This window comes from Schistocerca serialis, chromosome 11 (assembly GCF_023864345.2).
Source record: "Schistocerca serialis cubense isolate TAMUIC-IGC-003099 chromosome 11, iqSchSeri2.2, whole genome shotgun sequence".
NCBI classification, from domain to species: Eukaryota; Metazoa; Arthropoda; class Insecta; order Orthoptera; family Acrididae; genus Schistocerca; species Schistocerca serialis.
The window spans coordinates 118,771,379-118,792,945 of NC_064648.1; the positions used below are offsets into that span (position 1 = coordinate 118,771,379).

Here is a 21,567-nt window from a genome sequence, read left to right on the forward strand (position 1 = left end):
CAGAATCAGCCACTACATATCCAGGGTGTACATTAAGTCTGGAAACACTTTCACTTATTTATTGCACAAGAACCAAACATTATACAGATATCCTACATATGCCATTTTGAGGAGAAACCCTGAAAGTTTTTTTCGCGTCTACCACCACAGCGTAGTTTGGTAATTTGCTGACAGTCAGCGCTAGTTGTAAATGTGGCAAGTTCAGGTGTGGAGCGAGCATTCTGTGTGTCGGAGTTCGACAAAAACAAGTGTGCTATAGCCGTTCAACAGATGTTTAGAACCAAGTACAGTAAGAAGCCACCAACAAGGAAGACCATTTACCACTGGCACAACAAATTCATTATGACGGGTTGGTTGTGCCCGGCAAAGAGAAGCGGATGTCCCAGTGTGAGTGAAGTGAATGTAGAGCATGTATGAGGGACATTCATAAGGAGTGCAAAGGAAATGGTACGTTGTGCATCCCGTGAACTCGAAATGCCTCCAATGACAATGTGGTAAGTCCTGGGACAGAAGCTGTCTATGAAACCATTGAAGTTGGAGCTAGTGCTGAAGCTGAATAATGACATCAAAGACAAGCATTTTGAGTTTTGTTGCAACAATTGAATGAGGATGGGGATGACATTGTTGATCGCTTAATTTTTTGTGACGAAGCCACTTTTCACATTAATGGGACAGTGAACAGGTATAACTGTCGCACCCACATGAATGCATTGAATTGGAGTGTGATTCCCCAAAGGTAATTTTTTTTTGTCCTTGTCATGTCGAAAACATTACGGGCCATTCTTCTTCGCCGAGAGCACTGTCACTGCATATTTCTACTTGGATATGGTGCAGCAATGGCTGATGCCTAAAATGCGATCGGACTTTCCATTCATCTTTCAGCAGGATGGGGCTCCACCCCATTTTCATTGTGAAGTTCGTGGGCACCAGAACACGGAGCTGCTTCATCGATGGATTGGCCATGCTACAGAAGAGGAAAGCTGTTTCAGGAAATTGGCCTCCCTGATCACCAGATCTCACTCCGTGTGACTTTTTTCTGTGGGGACACATTAAAGACCTGGTGTATGTACAACCTCTACCACATGAGTAGCAGAGCTCCGGGAGAGAATACAAGAAGTAACTGCCACAGTCAACAATGTCATGCTGGGATGGGTATGGCAAGAATTTGATTACCATACTGATATCTGCTGTCACTCATGGTTCACACATCGAATGTTTCTAAAACAAAAATCAGAGTTTCTCTTCAAAATGCAATATGTATACATCTGTACAATGTTTAGTTCTTGTGCAATAAATAATTGAATGTGTTCCCGGACTTTATGTACATCCTGTATAGCCCACAACAGAGATTGTAGATGATGGAGAAAAGTAAATGTATCAATTTGTGGTAAGGGACCCTGGTCCAGAAAATACAGAGTTTAAATTTATAAGCGAAGATCGTTCCTAAACCTCTGACAGTGCAATTCATGCACCAGTACTGTTGAATGCCCAGCACAGAAATCTGCAGCAATCTGCAGAAGGGTTGTACTTCTGTCATGTTGAACAATTCTCTTCTGTCATTGTTGGTCCTGTTCTTGCAGGATAACTTTTCCGGCCACAGCGATGTTGGAGATTTGATGTTTTACCGGATTCCTGATACTCACAGTACACTCTGAAATGGTCATACAGGAAAATACCCACTTCATTGCTACCTCGGAGATGTTGTGTCCCTTCGCTTGTATACAGACTGTAACACCACATCCAAACTCACTTAAATCTTGATAGCCCACCATTGTAGCAGTAGTAACCGATCTAACAATGGTGCCAGACACTTGTCTTATATTAGGCATCACTGACCGCAGTGCCATATTCTGCCTGTTTCCATATCTCTGTATTTGAATAGGCATGCCTATTCCAGTTTCTTTGGTGCTTCAGCGAATATGTATCTATGGTCAAAGATTCACAGCAAGCTAAAATAAACAGTGGGGATGGGGGCATCTGGGTGGGTGGGTGGGTGGGGCGGGGGTGGGGGGGAGGGGGGGCAATGAAGTGCAAGTAGGACTTGTGCTCTGAGAGTTCAGTACAAACTTAGTTACGAATATAGACAGTTCATCTACATTTGATGAGAGTGTCTGCTAGTATCAAAATACGCGACTTAAATGATCATATCTTTTGATAGCACTGTCTTAGAAGCTTACTTCTTTTACAATGCCAAGGGATCATCGACCATAGTATTTGACATAAATTTCAACTTGATACCTCTACCCATTCCTGAGAAAAAAAGATGTGTTAACAGACACACGGGCAACAAAGTTATCCTATAAGGGTTGTTTTTACTGATTGAAGTATGGACTCCTACAAAGCAAGAGACACTATTGTAATAGGGGAAAGGTGGAAGATAACATGCAGTAAATAGTTAACAGCTGTTTGTAATTGCTATCAATTCAACACTAATATGTACTGTTTTCACTTATTTTTAACATCTCACCACTTTCACACCCTCATAAACAGATGTAATTCCAAATGGTAATTGTCTCCAAATAGCAAGTCACGTCAGTATCAAGTTTGGTCAAAATTGTGCCAGATGTTCCACAGCTAAGCTCACCCCTCCCCACAACACACAAATATTCTCATGGAAAGCAGATAAAAAGGCTCCACATTAATGCTGATTTCATACCCCCTGCTTTCTCCCACAGAACACAAACAGCCCACAAACCTTGGCAAGGTTCTCCTGCTCCTCCTGCTGAATTTCCGTCAGCGACTTTGCGGCGGGCACCGGCGGTTTCACTTCCGCCCACCGCAGCTGTAGGCCTCCCAACACGCTGCTGCCATTGCCAGTCTGCGCACCTGCGGAGTTCTGTGCCGCTGCATTCGCATTCTGAAAAGTAACATCAAATAGAATGTGAATACATGTTTTCTCTGTATTCTGAGGTCCAAGATAATATATTTTGTTGAGACGGAAAAGCATCTGTCCACAAATCATCGCCTGTGCAAAAATCAGCTTGCTCTTTCCCCGACACGAATCATACATGAAGGTCACCAAGCAGATTCCTAGATTTCCAAAATGTGTTTGACACAGTGCTCCACTGCAGACTGTTAAAGGTCTAAGCGTGCAGATTAGGGTGTTAGATATGTGAGTGCCTCGAACACTTCTTAAGTTATAGAAACCAGTGTGCTGTTCTCGACGACGAGCGTTCATCGGAGACAAGGGTATCGTCAGGAGTGTCCCAAGGTAGTGCAATAGGACTGCTCTCGTATATACGTAAATGAGCCGACCGACAGGGTGAGTAGCAATCTGCAGCAGTTTGCTGATGTACAGGAAAGTGTCGTCATCGAGTACTGGTGGAGGACACAAGATGACCTGGACAGAATTTCTATTCTGTATGATGAATGTCAGCTTGCTCTAAATGTACAAAAATGGAAATGAATGTAGACATGTAGAAGAAACAACCCAGTAATGTTCGAATACAGTATTCGTGGTGTGCAGCTTGATACGTCACACAGATAAAATATCTGGGCGTAATATTGCAAAGTGACAGCAAATAGAATGAGCACATCAGGACGATACTAGGGAAGGCAAAAGGTCAGCTACAATTTTATGGGGAGAATATCAGGGAAGTGTAGCTGGTCTATTAAGTAGACCGTGTATGGAACACCTGGCTGGCTTATTCTTGAATACTGCTCGAGTGTTTGGCTTCACCACCAGGTCAGGCTAAAGGAAGACATCAAACTAATTCAGAGGCATGTAGTTAGATTTGTTTCCGGTAGGTTCAGTCAATTTGCAAGCATCAAGGAGATGCTTTGTGAAGTCAATTGGGAATCCCTGGGGGGGGGGGGGGGGGGGGGAAGATGGCATTCTTTCCACAAAAAAATATTGAGAACATTTTGAAAACCACCACTTGCGCCTGACTGCACAATGATTCTACTGCCCCTAACAAACACACACTTCACATGAGGGCAAGAGCAAAAATATGAGAAATCAGGGCCTGCACATAGAAGTATGAACAGTCATTTTTCCCCTGAATCCATTTGTGAGTGGAATGGGAAAGGGAATGATTATTAGAAGTAGGAGAGCACAATGAAAAGTACTACCTCTGAATCTTTTAGCTGTTCTCAATATCAGTTGATTTATTGCATCTCACTTCATCCACTCATGGAGCACGCTCTCCTTCAACATGACAACACCAGAGCACACACTAGTGCTGAGACATCTGCAACAATTGATGCCTTGGGTTCACTGTCATCCATCATCCTCCATACAGTCCCAAACTTCACTCTATCCATTTTTCATCTGTTTACAAAAACAAAATCAAACATTCTACAGTGATAGTACCAACAAAGTGGAACTCAGAAGAAGTGTGTTCGTTACTAGTGCGACACTGTTGAGAAATAAATATGTAGACATGAAGGATAAAAATGCAGAATATTAATAAAGCATTTTATTTAGAAAAGACTTGAGAATTTCTACGTAAAAATATTTGGTGGCATGATTTTCCAGCACTCCCTTACATGAACTTCACAATACTCAAATAATAATGGTGTTCTGCAACACTCACGTTCAAATATTGAAAGCGATTACAAGTAAACTCTCTCAAAAAAATTAGATGGAGTACACCTGTCTTATCTCTAAAATCTCCATCACATCATCACATAATGTCTCACTTTATACTCTTAAGGGTGTCTCATATTGGCAAATTTAAACTGTGTATTGTTAGAGACCCGAGTCTTGTCCTATATAGTGAGGCGAGCCTCTAAGGGCACTTCTCACAAAAGCTTCTGACCACTGGTTGACGATCATAGAAAATGGCTTCTTTCATACATACAGAGAAACATGTGTAACACCTATGAATAACTTCAGCTTATTCTGTGTAAAATGTCATAATTTCCACACAATGTGTGAAAAACATGGCAAAAATCTCTGAAGATTTTGTAGAATGACTATTCATGAATAGTACAAAAAGCCAAGAACTTGTTCAGCAAGACAAATTTTTAATACGAATTAATGTGAGAAGCCCAATGCAACAACACACATAGCTTACAACACTCAGCAGCTGAAGCGAGAGAAAAGGTATAGGAGGAATTATAGCAAATGGTAAGAAAACAGACATTCTGAGATTTGCTAACAATGCAGCAATATTAAGTGAAGATGTAGAATAATTAGAAGTGATGCTGGGCCAGAAGGAAACTATCCTCAGCTCTTTCTAAAGAATGAAAATTAATAAAGCTGAAAAACAAAGAATCTTGGTTGCAGGTACAAAAACAATGTTTCTCAATGCTCACTTAACAATGAACGGCAGGAGAAGGGAGAATCCTTCACTTTTCTAAAAGGTGAAATTACATCAAATGGAAGATCAAAGAAGGGTACTGCAAACTGAATGTACCACGTAAAGGCCTGTTTTAATGAGAGTGGAGAAACTTTTCAGATCCTGCTGCATACACTAACACTCAGGAAATGCCTCAAAGATATCTGTTTGGTGTGATCTATTGTATAGAACTGAAACATGGACACATTGAGAAGCAGAAAAAACACAAAATAATGGCCTTGGAGATGTGTCGCTAGTGCAGAATGCTAAGGACTGCCTGGGTAGATAAAATATTGAATGAAGTTGTGCCTTCCAGAGCAGAGGAAGAGGAGCCGTGTCTTCGGAAACTTGACAGAGAAAGGAGACAGGGGTCTACCATCTGCCGAGACACGGTGGTGTCATTATGAGTATAACTGAGGAAACAGGAGTTAGGAATAACGCAAGGGGCAGACTGAGGCCAGAATACATCACTCAGACTGTGGTGAGTACCAACTGCAATCCTTGTACTGCTTTCGAGAGGAGAGCTGAAAACACAAAAGCATGGTGAGCTACTATCAACCAACCTAACAACTTAAGACTTATGAAAGAAGATGACAACTCATTATTTCAAGTTACATAAATTTATTTTGGATGACATGCACAGATAATCACACACATTAGCATATCACTTCTGAGATTTGGAGAGGCGTGCTGGCTCCAGATCAAATCTGCCCAGCAGATTAATGACCAGGTCCGGTGTACAGGCCAGCCTCGATGTTGCATTTAGTCAGTTCCCTGCATCCAACTAGGTGAACAGTACTGGAATTCCATACAGCAGCCGGAGTGAACTTCCAATAAAAGAAAACTGGTCAAATTGAACAGAAGGAAGGTAACACTTTAGGCTGATCAGACAGGTAGTCCTGTAAAAATATTTTATGGTAGGTTAAAAGTGCTTGTAGGAATTTAGCAAAAAACCTTTGTCTTTTGTGGTCAATGCTCTTCCCTATTAAGCAATCACGTGCACAGCACAACCCGCCCTTAGTTTCACTTCCGCCAGTACTTGTCTCCTACTTCCCAAACTTTATGCACATTCTCTTGCTTTCCCTTGTGGTACTAGCACATCCCTACGTCATCTTATTGATGAATGAAACTCTCTATTAAGAAGTTACAGAGTGCAGTATTGAATGTAAAGTACTGTGTGGAACTGATTTTTATTTGCACATGGTGAGCTACATTGAAGGAAAGTGTGCCTCTTCAATACAGGACGGCAATCACAGCAACTTTGTCAAAGTAAATACCTTTTGGTACACATTAATAGAAATCCCACAAATCGCCTGCTTGCTCGAGTTCCTGAGAATAAATGTATAAACAATCAACACTAATCCAGGAAAAACAAATGAAGTACTATTTGATATTGATTTCATGGATGATTCTGAATACTGAATATATGGCTTTAAGAAGGGGGAGTCCTAGACAAGAGGAGCCCACCTACAATGAAGAAGTGGGTAGCACGGTTTAAGGGACACACTAATCTCAATACATATGTTCTTCCCACAAACATGCTCTTACCCTTGCGAGGACACAGTGGGGGGAAACAGGTTAGGACCTCCTGTCTCTCTCCCTCTCTCTGTATCTGTCTGTGTCTCTCTGATGTACACCCCATCAGCTCTGCCTACCCTTGTCCTCACTAAAGGTAAGTCTCACTCACACTTCTAGACTCAGAATGACTTCCTTCTTAAGCTCTACAGCCCTCAATCTATTCATCTCTCCTCCAAGAGGAAGGAATTATTAATTCCCAAAACTAAGATGTCAGTGTGTGTGTGTGATGGCGGTATTACACAGTTCACCTCCTGAAAATACAATGCCCAACAAAAAGTGACAGGTAGAATGGCCACCACGGACTACTGATGAATTGTTTCACGTCGTGTTCCGAGACGAATCGTAGCTCTGCACTACCCCGGACGGCCGTCATCAGTGAGTACAGCTGCAACTCGGTGAGAGGTCCCTTCTTGCAATGTTCTGGAGAGGTACAGAAGTACTGTTATTAGGCCTGGCAGAGTAGATGGGGAGTGAACGGTGTCAGATGCCAAGTGATCACTGTGAAGGACACAGAGAGACAGCATTATCAGCACCTTAGTATTATAATCACTTTACATAATTTGATGGGGGTCTCATTGTCGTTCTCCATTTGGCCGGTTGGTCAAACTGTGCAACATCCAGATTTGTGGGGCTCTCCGGTGAGACAGTGGCTCGAGTTCAGACTGTACAACAAATGGGGTACAGGCACACTCGCCTAAAGATTCCGGATTATCACATCTGACCATCATATGGGAGGACCACATTATCTTGCACGGATCATCTCTTAACCCTTTCACACCTGCATCTGCCATTTGTGTCACCCCACTTCCAATAGCTGCATCTGGACTAAAGAATTACCATCTCACGCGTACACCGCCATTAACACAACAAATGGCTGCTCTTGCAATGGTGCCGTTCCCAGAAACCACGGACTACTGATGAATTGTTTCACGTCGTGTTCCGAGATGAATCGTAGAGCTCTGCACTACCCCGGACGGCCGTCATCAGTGAGTACAGCTGCAACTCGGTGAGAGGTCCCTTCTTGCAATGTTCTGGAGAGGTACAGAAGTGTTACCCCACGACATCACAGTGTGGGGAGCCATCTAGTACAATTTCACGTCACAGGTGGTAATGATTGTGGTAACTCAGCGGAGGCACAAAGGTATCCTGCATATTTGTGCGTTACTGCTAATGTGACAGTATTGTGGTGCCACTTTTTGACAAGACAATGCTCGTTCACATACGGCACATGTCTCAAACCGTCTGCACAAAATTTAGTTACACCCACAACCAGCAAGATCTCCAGCTCTGTCAATAAATGCACACATTCGGGATCAGCTCTGACGTCAACTCTGCTCTGGGTCCAGTATCTCGGATGTCGAGGACTAGGTATGACAGTTGTGAGGTACGAGCCGAGCCGAGACGATACAGTGGCTGTCCGACACCCTTTCCCAAATGAATCAGTGCGCACACCCTGACGAGAGGGAGAGCAAAATTGTACTGAAAAGTGAGCTCTCGTGCTGCAAGCTCTTTGTAAATTTGACGCAAGTCTGTAATCACCGAAATAACATTACATACCCTTTTGATTCATGATGTTTCACTTTGATGCCTCTTCCCTTCCCAAATAACCCATTTGTTGTGTTAATGACGGTGTACGCGTGGGATGGTAATTCCTTAGTCCGGATGGAGTGAAGTACCGGACAACAATTACACCTTATACTTCATTAGTTTTTTTCAATCGACTGTTACTCTGATACAGAAAATAACCGCTGTCGGACCTCGAGCACAGCCCTGTTACGCACCTGCTGTTGCTGTTGCAGCTGCTGCTGTTGTTGTTGCTGCTGCTGCTGCTGTTGCAACTGCTGCTGCTGCAGCTGCAGTTGCCTCTCGCGCTCCCGCTCCTGGCGCTGGATCTCTGTGAGCGGCTGCTGTACGGTGGCGGCGGGCGGCGCGGGTGCGGCAGTCCAGGGTGCGGGCCGCAGCGCTGCCGCCTGGCGCGCCTTCTCCTGCTGTTCCTGTAGCTTGCGCAGTGCTTTCTCCTGCTGTTCTTGCCGCCGCTGCCTCGTTCGCTCCTCCTCCTCCTGCCTGTGGACGTGTCACACTGTATAATTTTCAGCAGAGACGCAATACGGGAGACTCGACTGGGTAGTCAGGTAACACTGCAAATGCACCCGAACGGTGCGATAGTACCACTCGCAGTCTTAACGTACACAAACTGCTCGCCACGTCAGGCAGTGTCACATGTGGGCAGTGCGGCACCGAAAACAGCGGCGGCAGAGGTCGAGCCTTCTAGTAGACTGTCAGTCGGGCATCTCACTTAAGGGAGTCAGAGGGTCACGACAAGTGTACAGGGTGGCTATTCAAACTTGAAAAGTTATGTTCCCAGAGAAATCCAGGTGTGAGGAGAAAGATGGTGTTAAGAAGCCCCAATTAATCAAAGGTGAGTGGAAAGGGGGGTGGGGGGAAGGGCATATCACAATAATGACTTTTCCTTCTTTCCTCTCACTTGAGATATACTAGCCATAAACAACAGTTTCACTGCAGTTTTTAAACACAGATAATTTATATAGGATAATATTCATATAACACACTTTGAAATATTAAGTACTTTAAAATTTGTGATTTATAAAACTCAACAAAATCAAATTTCAATTCTAGGTTAAAAATGCAGGAGTCACCAAGATTTTATGAAATGCATAGAAATTCTCCCAAGATTCCCATGATTTTTCCATGTAAGATTTATTTCCTTGGGGATTCCAGATTTTCCAGAAGAATCGCCACTCAGGGGTAGTAACGTAATAAGAATGAGGCTAGCCAGATACAGATGGTGCTCCGGTACTACATCAAGAAGCCTACAACTGATGATAAAATTGTTAATGAAGGGAAGTAGTGTCATCTGTATCTCAGATATAGTGCACACTTGGTGATAAGGAATGGCTGGAGCACAATATGAGAGTTTCCAGGAAACTATCGTAATAACCCTTAGTGAGGTATTGCAGCCAGAGTGTCTCACCACAAGGTATTACTTTGCTCTACAAAAGCTGAAAGGTTACTGCTAAAAAGTGTCAGTTTTACACATGGGGCAGGGGTGGGGGGCGGGGGGTGGGGGTGGGGGAGCAGGGAGTCACAAGTCTCAATATAAGGCTGCCATACAGGGCCTCAACGTCAGTCGAGCCTCAGACCTGCACTTACAACCTGCTCTCACTACATCACTCAGTACTTAGTGTCATGTACCTCTTCTGTGGGAACTGAATTTGCATTAATTCAGTTCTTCCACCTCCAAGCATTCATTCAGACAAACAGTAAAACTAGTCATTTGGAGTTTCTATATTATTGCTGGTATCAATTTGTCCAAATTTCCCTGACTGAATTCCCTAATTCTCAAAATATTCAGTTACTCATTAGTATCATAATCAGCGCCTGTGTAAGTGATGTTTCACTTTTGTAGCCATGCAGCTCTATTTTTTAAGTCTTGCTGCAATCTGAAAATTTAATCTTGGAATTTTTAGATGGCAATGTTAGAAAATAGCAGTTTTTGTGTATTTACTTACAGGGATTGTGCCTCTCCTATTATGTAGAAATTCACGCACTCACAAACCATCCTCAACACAGCTTTTCTTTACATATTAAATGTAACCAAATGCTTTGGAAACAATACTGTCTTACTACCTTTGTACCATATTACAATTTTAACACATGTCAGACACTGAATGACTGAGTGTGAGTGTGTGAATTTCCGAATAATGAATATTATTTTCTGACATTAGCATCTAAAAAACACAAACAGATAGCATGCCACATGAAACTGAAAATAAGAGAATGGAAGGAAACACACTTATCTCACTACACAATATAGTAGGGGAAAATACTTTTTGTTTACATAATTCAGTTAAATTTATTATCATGGGTGCAAGTGAGGATACAAAATACTTCTTGTCATCGTTGTGGTCTTCAGACCTAAGACTGGTTTGATGCAGCTCTCCAAGCTTCTCTGTCCTGTGGAAACCTCTTCATCTCGAATTAACTACAACAACCTACAGCATTCTGAATCTGCTTACTGTATTCACCACCTGCTCTCCCTCTATGATTTTTACCCCCTCCCACACTACCCACCAGTTCTAAATTAGTGACCTCTTGATGTCTAAGATTGTGTCCTGCCAACCAAGCTCTTCTTCTAGCCAGATTGTGCCACAAATTTCTTTTCTCCTCAATTCTATTCAGTATCTCCTCATTAGTTATGCAATCCACCCATCTAATCTTCAGCATTTAGCAGTGGCATATTTCAAAAAGCTTTTATTCTCTTCTTGTTTAAACTGTTTATAGCCCATATTTCGCTTCCATTCAAGGCTGAACTCCAAACAATTGCTCGGAAAAGAGTTCCTGACGCTATACTCGATGTTAACAAATTTATCTTCTTCAGAAATGCTTCTTGCCATTGCCAGTCAACATTTTATATCCTCTCTACCTAGACCATCACCAATTATTTTGCTGCCCAAATAGCAAAACTCATCTACAACACTAAGTATCTCATTTCCTAATTTAATTTCCCTCAGCATCAGCTGATTTAACATTTTCCATTCTGTTTAACTGCCCTTCCAAGTCCTTTGCCATCTCTGACACCAAAGGACACATCTGGCCTCTCATCTGATATCCCTCCATTCTGGTTGCTCCTACAGTACAGTTATCTGTATTGCTGAGGCATGCAAGTCTGACTCCCCACTGATGGCGGCAAATCATTTGGGAGGGGTGGGGTGGGGGGGTGGGGGGTGGGGTGGGGGTGGGGGGAATACTCGAAAGGTGAATTACAACAATTATCTTTTTCAGTCACTTATTTTCCTTCTTGACGTGTTTTGATGGTTTCCACCCTTATCTGCAGGTGGATCAGTAGATTAGCTCACAGAGATTCGTTTACTGGATATGTGCCTAAGCTATTTGCTTTGAACTTTATTTCACTACAAAAAGGGTATAATTTGTCACTTGTTATAACATGGTACACGAATTACAAATTTTGAAGATAATATATCACTTGAAAGATGTTCCAGTAAAAAGAATTCAGAGGATCATTACAAAAATTAATATTCATCGCTAAAGGACAGCACATACATGAAAAGGAACCACAAACCCTAAAGGGCAGCGCAAATGCCCCAGATACAGTACTACCCAATCTTGAAATTACTGCACTTTAACTCCCATGGCCATTATCGGAAACAAGCAGTGACGTTACAGTAAATGAAAACCATACAAATTTTTTTTACTGTTATTTGCACTTTGGAAGTCCGGACAGCTTCATGAGCAACTTGTCTGGTCGCCAAAACACCGGAACACATTCTGATCAGCTTCAAGTGCAAAGGTAAACACACACGCTAACTGCAGCATCCTCACTCCCAGGTGCAATAATACTGTGGCTGACTAATACAGATGTAGGAATCCACCAGAAAATAAGGGTGTAAGTCCTCGAAACACATCGTGGAAGGATATAAAAGTGGCTGGCACAGATAATTGTTGTAATTTATGTTTTATGTCAAACAGTTGCAGTTTATAAACCACAGCACACCCCAACACAGACAGCATAAGGTAATGAAATACTGGCATAATGGAAACAATTTATTAGTACTCCACCTTGCTTCACAGTATTCTGATGTTAAACACAAGTCTTGATACACCATAGGCAACTCAGGGAGATAATTCACTGCTAATGCATAAGCTGACCACAATTTTAACACAATGAGTTGGCAGGCTTTCACCTGATTGAGATAATTACAGTATGCCTTCTTCAGACTTTTACAGCGCAGGCCTGCTACCTCGAGGAGAAAGGTTGCACCTGGCAGCTGATAGTACTCAATACAAGACAATGACAGTTACACTCCTCTCTGACAGAGAGCAATCCCATGGAATATATCAACATAAGCTGCTAGTAGGCTGAAAATACTACAAATACTATGTGACATACTCGCACAGAACAGCGTGCTGTGGATTTTTGTTAACGAATTTCTGAGAGTGTCAAGAATAATAGCAACAATTCACAACTATCGAGTTAAGTGTCTATCAAACACTGCAAGGATTTACTGATCCACTTACTTCTTTTTCTCTTCTTCTTCTTTCTTCTTTGCTTCTTCTGCTTTTTTCTTCTTTTCCTTCTCAGCTTCTTTACGCTTCTTTTCTTCTTCCCGTTTTTGTGCTGCCTTCTCTTTTTCCTTTTTCATTGCTTCTTCAATCTTCTTCGCCTCCTGCCACAAAATAAACATAACAGTAAAGTAAGAGGCAACACTACAAGTCCTGGATGGAAATTGTGAATGAAACCATTAATGGCCTAGTTCAGACATTGGGTGGTAGACAGCGGAAAAGGGGAGGGAGGGGGGAGTGGGGGGGGGGGGGGGGAGGGAGAGAGAGAGAGAGAGAGAGAGAGAGAGAGAGAGAGACAGACTTGTAGCTAAGCTTTCAGTGCAGAGAGTGTGTGTGTGTGTGTGTGTGTGTGTGTGTGTGTGTGTGTGTGTGTGTGTGTGTGTTTATAGAAACATATATAAGACTGAGAACTGAATTGAGAAAGACTATTTTAAGTAATAATAGTTATAGGTCAAAGGAAATTAGGTTCTGTTTGGATTGATGTGATGATTTATGTTGGAGATACTCTGGGAGTATCGGATGGCTGCTCGTGACATCGGAGCAGGCAGGAGCTCAGAGTTTGTAGAGCTGTGCAGCGTGCCATGGCAAACTTCTGTGATGTTGGGACTCAGTGACTAGAGAGACCTATATACAACACAGAACCAAATTTGAATCACAACCATGATGAGAGTCTGTTCTTGTTATTACTTACAAGAAATTATTGTCAGCTGGAAGTTAAACCAATTTGAAATTGGGATAATAGACCATGTTTAACCCACCAGTGCCTGTTACTACGTAATAATATTCTTTTACAGGAAAAGTCTGGTGGAAGGTGACGTCCCTCCGAAATGAATATGAAGGTTGCATCAAGAAGGAGAGAATATTCACTGTGTGTGTGTGTGTGTGTGTGTGTGTGTGTGTGTGTGTGTGTGTGTGCGCGTGTGTGTCCCGGGGGGGGGGGGGGGGGGGAGTGTTCAAAATATTAGCAATTGTTCAATCATTTTTACTAATTGTTCATTCAGACACACTCAGTGCAGCAGAGGTAGCTTTTTCAATAGAAGTCAAGTGGCTTCAACCATTACCGGCAGCTTTATCAGTGCATCCATCTTTAACAGTCAGACAATACTGTGTTCAGTGTGTGTACAAGTTCTGACACACACATATGTTGTTAGTCTCAAATACTAGGACTGGATGTCCTCTGTATATGGTATCATAATCGCAGGACAATGTTTACATAAAAATAATATGTTTACAATAACTGCAATGTATTAGCAAACAGTACTGAAAGGTAATGTTGGTAGTGACCAGAGACAACTTAACATTGGCCCGAAATCATATATGACTTTCAGTTTCTATTAAAATGCTACTTCTGTCAGCCAGTGCACTGAGGGACTTACGAGAGTGAACGATTAATATGAGCTTACCTTCAGATCATTATCTGAAATTTACCGAAAGTACTTTGCTCCTACATAAGGCTAAAAGGATTACATAAGAAATCTCATGAAAACACGTGTAGCAAAATAATAAGCTATCAACTCAACGACTTCGTAACTTACTTTAAAATTTCCACAAGGAGCATCATATTGCTATGGAGTCCACACAGTCTCAAAGTCCAATTCCGCACACTTCTGTAAGCAACTCCAGCTTTTGGTTAAGAGGTATCCTTCTCTGCCTTGAAATCAAAATCTCAAAGCTATTTTATCTCTAGATGACATTTTGAGAATTATTTGGTGATACAATAGAATATGTTTTTAATACAGCTATCAACCACTAAACTATTATTAAAACATCCTATTATTACTCCCCATTACTGGCTTCCAACTGTTCATCAGATGGCTGCATTGCATTTACAGGATGAATTGTTGAATGTTTTAAAGGAAATGATGCTAATGGAAGTGTCTTGGTTCTTTTTGGAAACATTCAGATCTCAAAATCCATATTTCAGAAGGAAGATAAGTGAAAGTGCTTCAGTTAGTGCAGCAAGTATAGGCTTCTTTGAGAAAGTATAGCAGTGTGCGAGTTTTTCAGAGATATGGTGTATATCATACCAATATATGTTGCTGAACTCTTGTCACTGCACTGTGAATAAATAGGGAGATTCTGGTAATCTTTCGTACACACACAAAGAATGAATATTGAGTTTAACACCTACTGAGATGCACGTTCGCTGAGGTGCGATGCAAGACTCACTGTTGTGTTTCCTGTGGAGTCTAAAATGGGAATGTTGAGGTTTCAGTCAAACTTAGTCATGGTCTAGGCATATGACATTATTTCCCATACAATAGTGTGAAACATTACATGGCTAGAATTTCAGCCACAAAGAAGCACTTCAAGTACTTACAAATAAATACTTCAAATATTTGTTTATGTAAATGCAGAAGTGTCACACAGCTTTGTGGTGGCAACCTTTAGATAATTTATGAGGTGTAATTTTACATTTTTAATTACCACTTTTGGGGAATAGGAGATTTAAGGTGATAATAACAACGTTTATTTTCACCCCTCATATGGACCAGGATTGTTTTCTGTTCTTTACACTCTGTGTACCTCATGAACATCCCACGTGAAAGATTACTCACTTGTTCTTTGCTAAAACATTTATCTCACCTGCTGTTTCTTCTTCTTCTCCCTCTCTTCCTCTTCCTTCAGCTGACGCTCTGCCTCCTCCTGCTCCTTCTTCCGCCGCTTCTCTTCCTCCTCCTGCTCACGCAATCTCCGCTCCTCCTCTTTCTTCTTGCGCCTCTCCTCCTCCTCTTGCTGTTTCTTTCTCTTCTTCTCCTCCTCTTCCTGTTGCTTCTTCCGTCTCCTTTCTTCCTCCTCCTGCTGCTGTTTTTTCTTCTTCTTATCTTCCTCCTCCAGTTGCTTTCGCTTCTTCTTCTCTTCCTCCTCTTCTTGTCGCTTTTTCTTCTTCTTTTCCTCATCTTCTTTCTCTTTTAGTTTTCTCTTCTCTTCCTCCTCCTTTTCCAACAGCTCTTTTTGCTTCCGCATAGCTTCTTCATTCTCCTCGCGTTTTCTGGAACACATCGAGGTACTTTAATTTTTATAATTAATATACAGTATGTGCAACTTAAAACCTTTAAACCGTGAAGAAAGGGCAAAGCAACTTCAAAGTTAGTTTATACATCACATAACTCTGAAAACCAATAGTAAAATATATACCCTGCAACAAAAAACTCTGCACACGGCATTGTGATAAACTAAACCCATTTCTGTTTGGCCAGGTCAACTGGCATCAGTGACTAGAAGCTATTTTAATACAAGTGATATCATCTGCAACCGCGGCCTGTTTTTGGGTGGATATAAAGAATGAGTCATACAAAACTGAATAACAGAACATTATAATGGCAAAAGAACTAAGAAATTCCTCAAAAAAGACAAACAGCGTATGAAGATAATCAAGCAACATACTTTCAATAATTTGTCCTTTCCCACATCCAGCTTCTAAAGAATGGATGATCAATTTTCGATTCTTTTATTTTGTACTCCATATTTAGATGTTGTTGTCCTATTTTCTGCACTTTCTATTACTTAACATAGCAAACAATAGATTCGGCCTTAGTAGGGACTAACTTGGTCATGTAACTGGGAAGTTCCAGTTCAAAGCAGTGCACCGAAAGTGAGTGCAGACAATATCTTTGTGTGCAGCAGTGATGACTTCTTGTTATCGTCAGTAAATTTGTTATTGTTGATAAGAAGTGAACAATAGTGTTCACAGAAAAGGTGATGGAACACGTAGGTCAAATTTAATTCACCAGTGTATCATTTCTGCCACACAGGACTTGATCCCAGTGGAAGGGGATTCAAGTACCTATTACCTAGGAAGAAGAAGCAAAGTGAGCTCTATATATAGGCCACTGGCAATATGGATAAATTAGTTATTAGGCAGCAATTTATGTGACATTAGAAACAATAAAATGATATACCAACTTAGAGAAAAGTCACAGCTTTTGTTGCATTGAATTAGACTTGGTGCTGGCAAGAGAACTTTAAGACCAATTGAAACTGTCAGGCATACCAAAACTGCGTGTCGGACTGGGCTTTGAACCTGGTACCTTCGCCTATTACAGGCAATTTGGCAAGAAGTTTCAAATCGGTGCACACTCAAAATTCATTCTGGATACATAACGAGACAAATTATTCTGTCTATGGGGTTGGGTTTTAGAAGGTGGCAGAATAAACAAGTTGTTGTGTACAAACCAAGATGACAAATGCTCAATAAAGACTTTCTACACTATTTGTTAAAAATTTTAATAGTCTCGATTGCAATAAAAAATAAAATTGCAACTGGATGATTACCGGTTTTGAGTTACCAACAATGATCTTCAAATCAAATAGCAAATTGTATTTCAGTTAATGTACACTTAACAAATCATGACAAATATGCATTAATTAAAAATTATTGAAACAAAAATAGTAAGAAAGTGTACCATGCTTACTAAAGAATCAGTATCTATGTACAATGTTTTCCAGATCTACGGATATGCAATTTTCTGTCAGTTTCCATAGATCTGACAAACTTACTTATACGAGGCGTTCAAAAAGAAACAAGCCGGAGGCATAATTACAGAAACCAGTACCTGTATGTTAGAAGTATTGACCCTGGCTTTTGAGCCACTTCTCCCACTGTGACAACAACAGCTGTCTCATACAATTCCCGGGGCTGTGCTGTTAACCAGTTCCACACGTACAGCTGGACGTCGTCATCCAAGGTGAATAGTTTGCCCACCAGAGCATTTTTAAGGGGACGAAAATGGTGTAATCACAGGGAGAGAGGTCCAGATTATATAGAGGGTGGCCAAGAACCTCCCACTTGAATTTCTGAAGGAATGCCACGACTGTGTTGGCTGTATGAAGCTTTGCATTGTCGTGGAGCAGAACGACCCCACAGGTGAGACTGCCTGGTCTTTTGATTTGATCGCTTGGCAGAGAGTGGTCAACGTTGGCGAGAAACGCTGGGCATTCACTGTTGTCTCATGCTGCACGGTGTGAATCAGAAGGGAGCCATCTTAGTCTTCTGTTGACTCCTCTATGTCACTGTTTGCAATGCGACTAGCAGCATTGGACAATTGATGCATGCTGCTGCTAGCTCTGTATAGTCACGTGACATGCTCCTGAGCCCTCTTGTGACGAGCTGTGAACTTCCATGCAATGGTCGGAATCACACCTCGTTATATGTGCCACAATATTACCCTCCTGTCACCAGTTTGCGCAGTCCAGACTCTAGCTTCTTCTTCTTCTTCTTTTTCTCAAACGCATCTTATACAATCATACTGTGCCAACATTGTACATAAGTACAGAGTCTTTAGTACGCATGGTACTTTTTTTGACATTTTTATTTTTTAATAATTTGTAAATGTGTAAGTTTTTTAAAGTTTGTTATTACACATTAACTGAAAGTCAATTTTCATGTTTATTTTCATACAGCTGCTGATGGCTGATCATGACTTCCAAACTTTTTAACAAATAAACAGACATCTGTCGGTATCTCCTTCGCCTGACATCTGTCGGTATCTCCTTCGCCTGACAACATCAGGTCTTACAGCGCATTAAAAACACCACGGTTACCATGAAAAAACATGGATTAATAAACAGTACACTGTGAACACATCTCATGGGACTAATGGTGTGTACGGAGCACTGTCAAACATTGTGTTCTGGGAAACTTTTAATTGTGCTATGAATGGTGCATTCATTTCGACGTGTAGTGGGTGACAATGCTCCACTTGTAGGGGATAGCAGAGTGTACACTCTTACTGCCACCTTTTCCTGTTTCTTTGGTGTGCCGCCCTGGTCACGTCTCCAATCTGTCACGTAAGAGGTTCATCTGACTTCTGCAATATGCTGGGTCCCAAGTTCTCCAAACATTGTTTTCTATTGTGCAGCCTTTTCCTGATAATAAAACAAAAGGGTGACTGAAAAGGGAACACCTGTAAAAGAACACTGAATCAACAAGACTCTGGAACAGACTGTTCAAATTACAGACCACTTCCTTTTTATGTAATTGTGGAATAATACAACAGAAAGGCCTACTTTTGCTTGCGCAGAAGAGATTCTGGCACCTATTCCAACTGTGATAGTGTTGTATGGGACCCTTGGTGTGTGCAATAACAATCAGAAAAACAAAATCTGAAGACATTAGTATGGTTTTGAAAAATTCACCAAGAAAATCAAGAAGTAACTATAGATTCAGAATACTGATGCTGTATAAAAAATCATTCAGTCAGGTCCTCACAAGGGACTGGCTACTGAAATCTCTTTGTCAACTAAAACCCTTTAATCTGTAAAAGGTAGAACATGCATGGACTAAAAGCCCATCAGCTGCAGTTACCTTTTTTTAAAATATTTTGCCAGAAGATCTTTTGCTAGGCCTGTGACTGAGTGAACTGAAGCAAATACAGCACAAAGAAAACTAGCATTTATACAACGGTTATCAGCAACCAGGTCACTTATGTTAGTGATTGTATTACAGTTTCTGATGCCTTGCAATGACATATGCGAAGCTCTTCAAATATTTTGCCAAGGTTTGTAAAAGAAAGATAATGTAAATAACATATGATTAACGAAGTGCGAAATATACATACAACCTAACACATGGACCACTTTATGAAATCAGCAACACAGTTTCTTATTTATCAAAAATCTCTAACATAAATATGTCCACCACATAATTACAGCTGCCATGAATGTAAGCAACAAGAATTATCAAGTTTTTCATATATTTTCAATCATGTATGTGTGAGTTGCACACACGTGTGTGTGTGTGTGTGTGTGTGTGTGTGTGTGTGTGTGTGTGTGTGTGTGTGAGAGAGAGAGAGAGAGAGAGAGAGAGAGAGAGAGAGAGAGAGAACTTTTTGGCAGAAAGCCTACTTGTTTGACAGTCTTTTTGTTGTGCCTACTGGCAACTCAGCATCTCCGCTTTTTGGTGAGTAGCAACTATCCTTTTCATAATGTTGTCATTTTAATCAGTGTAATGCACACGTTTGTGGCTGTTTACTTTCAAGGAAATTTAGTATGCTTCTCCTTTTCAATAAGAATAAATAAAAATTCCGCCAGTACCTTGTGTCTCTTACTTTCCAAACTTCACACAAGATCTCCTGCAGACATTGCAGAACTAGCACTCCTGGAAGAAAGATTATTGCAGAGACATGGCTTAGCAGCCTGGGGGATGTTTCCAGAATGAAATTTCCAGTCTGCAACAGAGTGTGCACTGATATGAAACTTCGTGGCAAATTAAAACTGCGTGCCGGACCGAGACTCGAACTCGGGACCTTTATGAGTCGTGCTTGGATAGCTCAGATGGTAAGCACTTGCCCACAAAAGGCAAAGGTCCCATGTTCGAGTCTTGGTCTGGAACACAGTTTTAATCTGCCATGAAGTTTCATATCAGCGCACACTCTGCCACAGAGTGGAAATTCATTCTGGAAGAAATACAAAGCTTGTGATTATTCACTCCACTCCCGCCTGGTATTTGCAACAATCTAACAAAGTTTTTGTTTTTCTCATGACCCTAGTCTGACCTTCACTGATTTGGCAATTTTTTACCAGTCATATTTCTTTTCATTCGGCATTTGTGCTTTGGATATTTTGAATCCTATAAGCACATATGATTCCTATATTTTTCTATCAGCAACATTACGTTTATTCAAACCACACCATTGTACGCACAATTCTTGTGAACAATAAAAGTAGACAAAAGCTTTATGTATTGCTTACAACAAAGTGGAGAGGATGTAAACTTCCTTTGAAGTGTGACTGTTAGATCAATAACACAAGTGAGACCGCTACATATCACAGAGGTGGCGTCAAGAGTGTGTGTGTGTGTGTGTGTGTGTGTGTGTGTGTGTGTGTCTACAGCTGAAGAAAGATTTTGCCCAAGATGTGAATAATATCTTTTAAATGCACGTGTCTGCCCCTCACCATCACCTCTGTGTGTCTTGAGTAGCAGTCATCCTAGTTTATATTGTTATTGTTTTTCCATCACCGATTTTTACTGGAATACCAGATAATTTCCATGGCAAGCGGCTCATTCTTATACAGTGCAGAGATTTAATGTTTTACTCACCTTTGTTCCTCCAGTCTCCTTTCTTCTTCAGCCCTGAGTTGTTCTTCCTGTAGGTATATAAAAACGGACAAAGTATTAAGTGTCTATTTCGAATGTGTCACATTTATACACAGAATACACTTAGCTCTGAAACATGAATGTGACTAGCATTAAGTAGGTAGCTGCTCACCGATTCATTGACTGACTACTGGTGAATAAATGTTTTACCTGCATTTTAAGGCATGATCAGACGAGCAAATCATTATATTTGTATCATGATACAAATTACGCACATGACAAATCTTCAGAATGATAACCATCGGAGTGTGAACCTTAAGGACGAAAGCAACTTGTGCATGGTGTATCACTATCGAGTAACATAGCTCGATCAAACTTTGACGATACGTTAAAAAAAAAAAAAACTACTACAATACAGAAGGTAACCGAAAGACCTACACAATGAGATAAACAAAAGTGACACTTTCATTCAAAGACAATAATTACACTCGAGTCACCTTGATTCATGATGATCCCCGAGGGTGGTTTGGAAAGTTCTCGGAATCACCATGAGAGGTCAGCGGTAGC

The 21,567-nt window shown here is 41.2% G+C and overlaps 1 protein-coding gene across 8 annotated transcripts in view; it reads right to left on the minus strand.

Moving 5' to 3' along the window:
• Positions 1–21,567, minus strand: part of LOC126426669 (GRB10-interacting GYF protein 2) — a 169,766-nt gene that overhangs the window by 35,834 nt on the left and 112,365 nt on the right. For all 8 annotated transcript variants that reach the window (XM_050088555.1, XM_050088557.1, XM_050088556.1 and 5 more), the window contains 5 exons: positions 21,004–21,050; positions 15,549–15,954; positions 12,918–13,066; positions 8,642–8,924; positions 2,696–2,857 (listed from right to left, as the gene is read on the minus strand). In XM_050088555.1, coding sequence (XP_049944512.1) covers positions 2,696–2,857; positions 8,642–8,924; positions 12,918–13,066; positions 15,549–15,954; positions 21,004–21,050 — 1,047 coding nt within the window. The remainder of the gene's footprint in view (positions 1–2,695; positions 2,858–8,641; positions 8,925–12,917; positions 13,067–15,548; positions 15,955–21,003; positions 21,051–21,567) is intronic.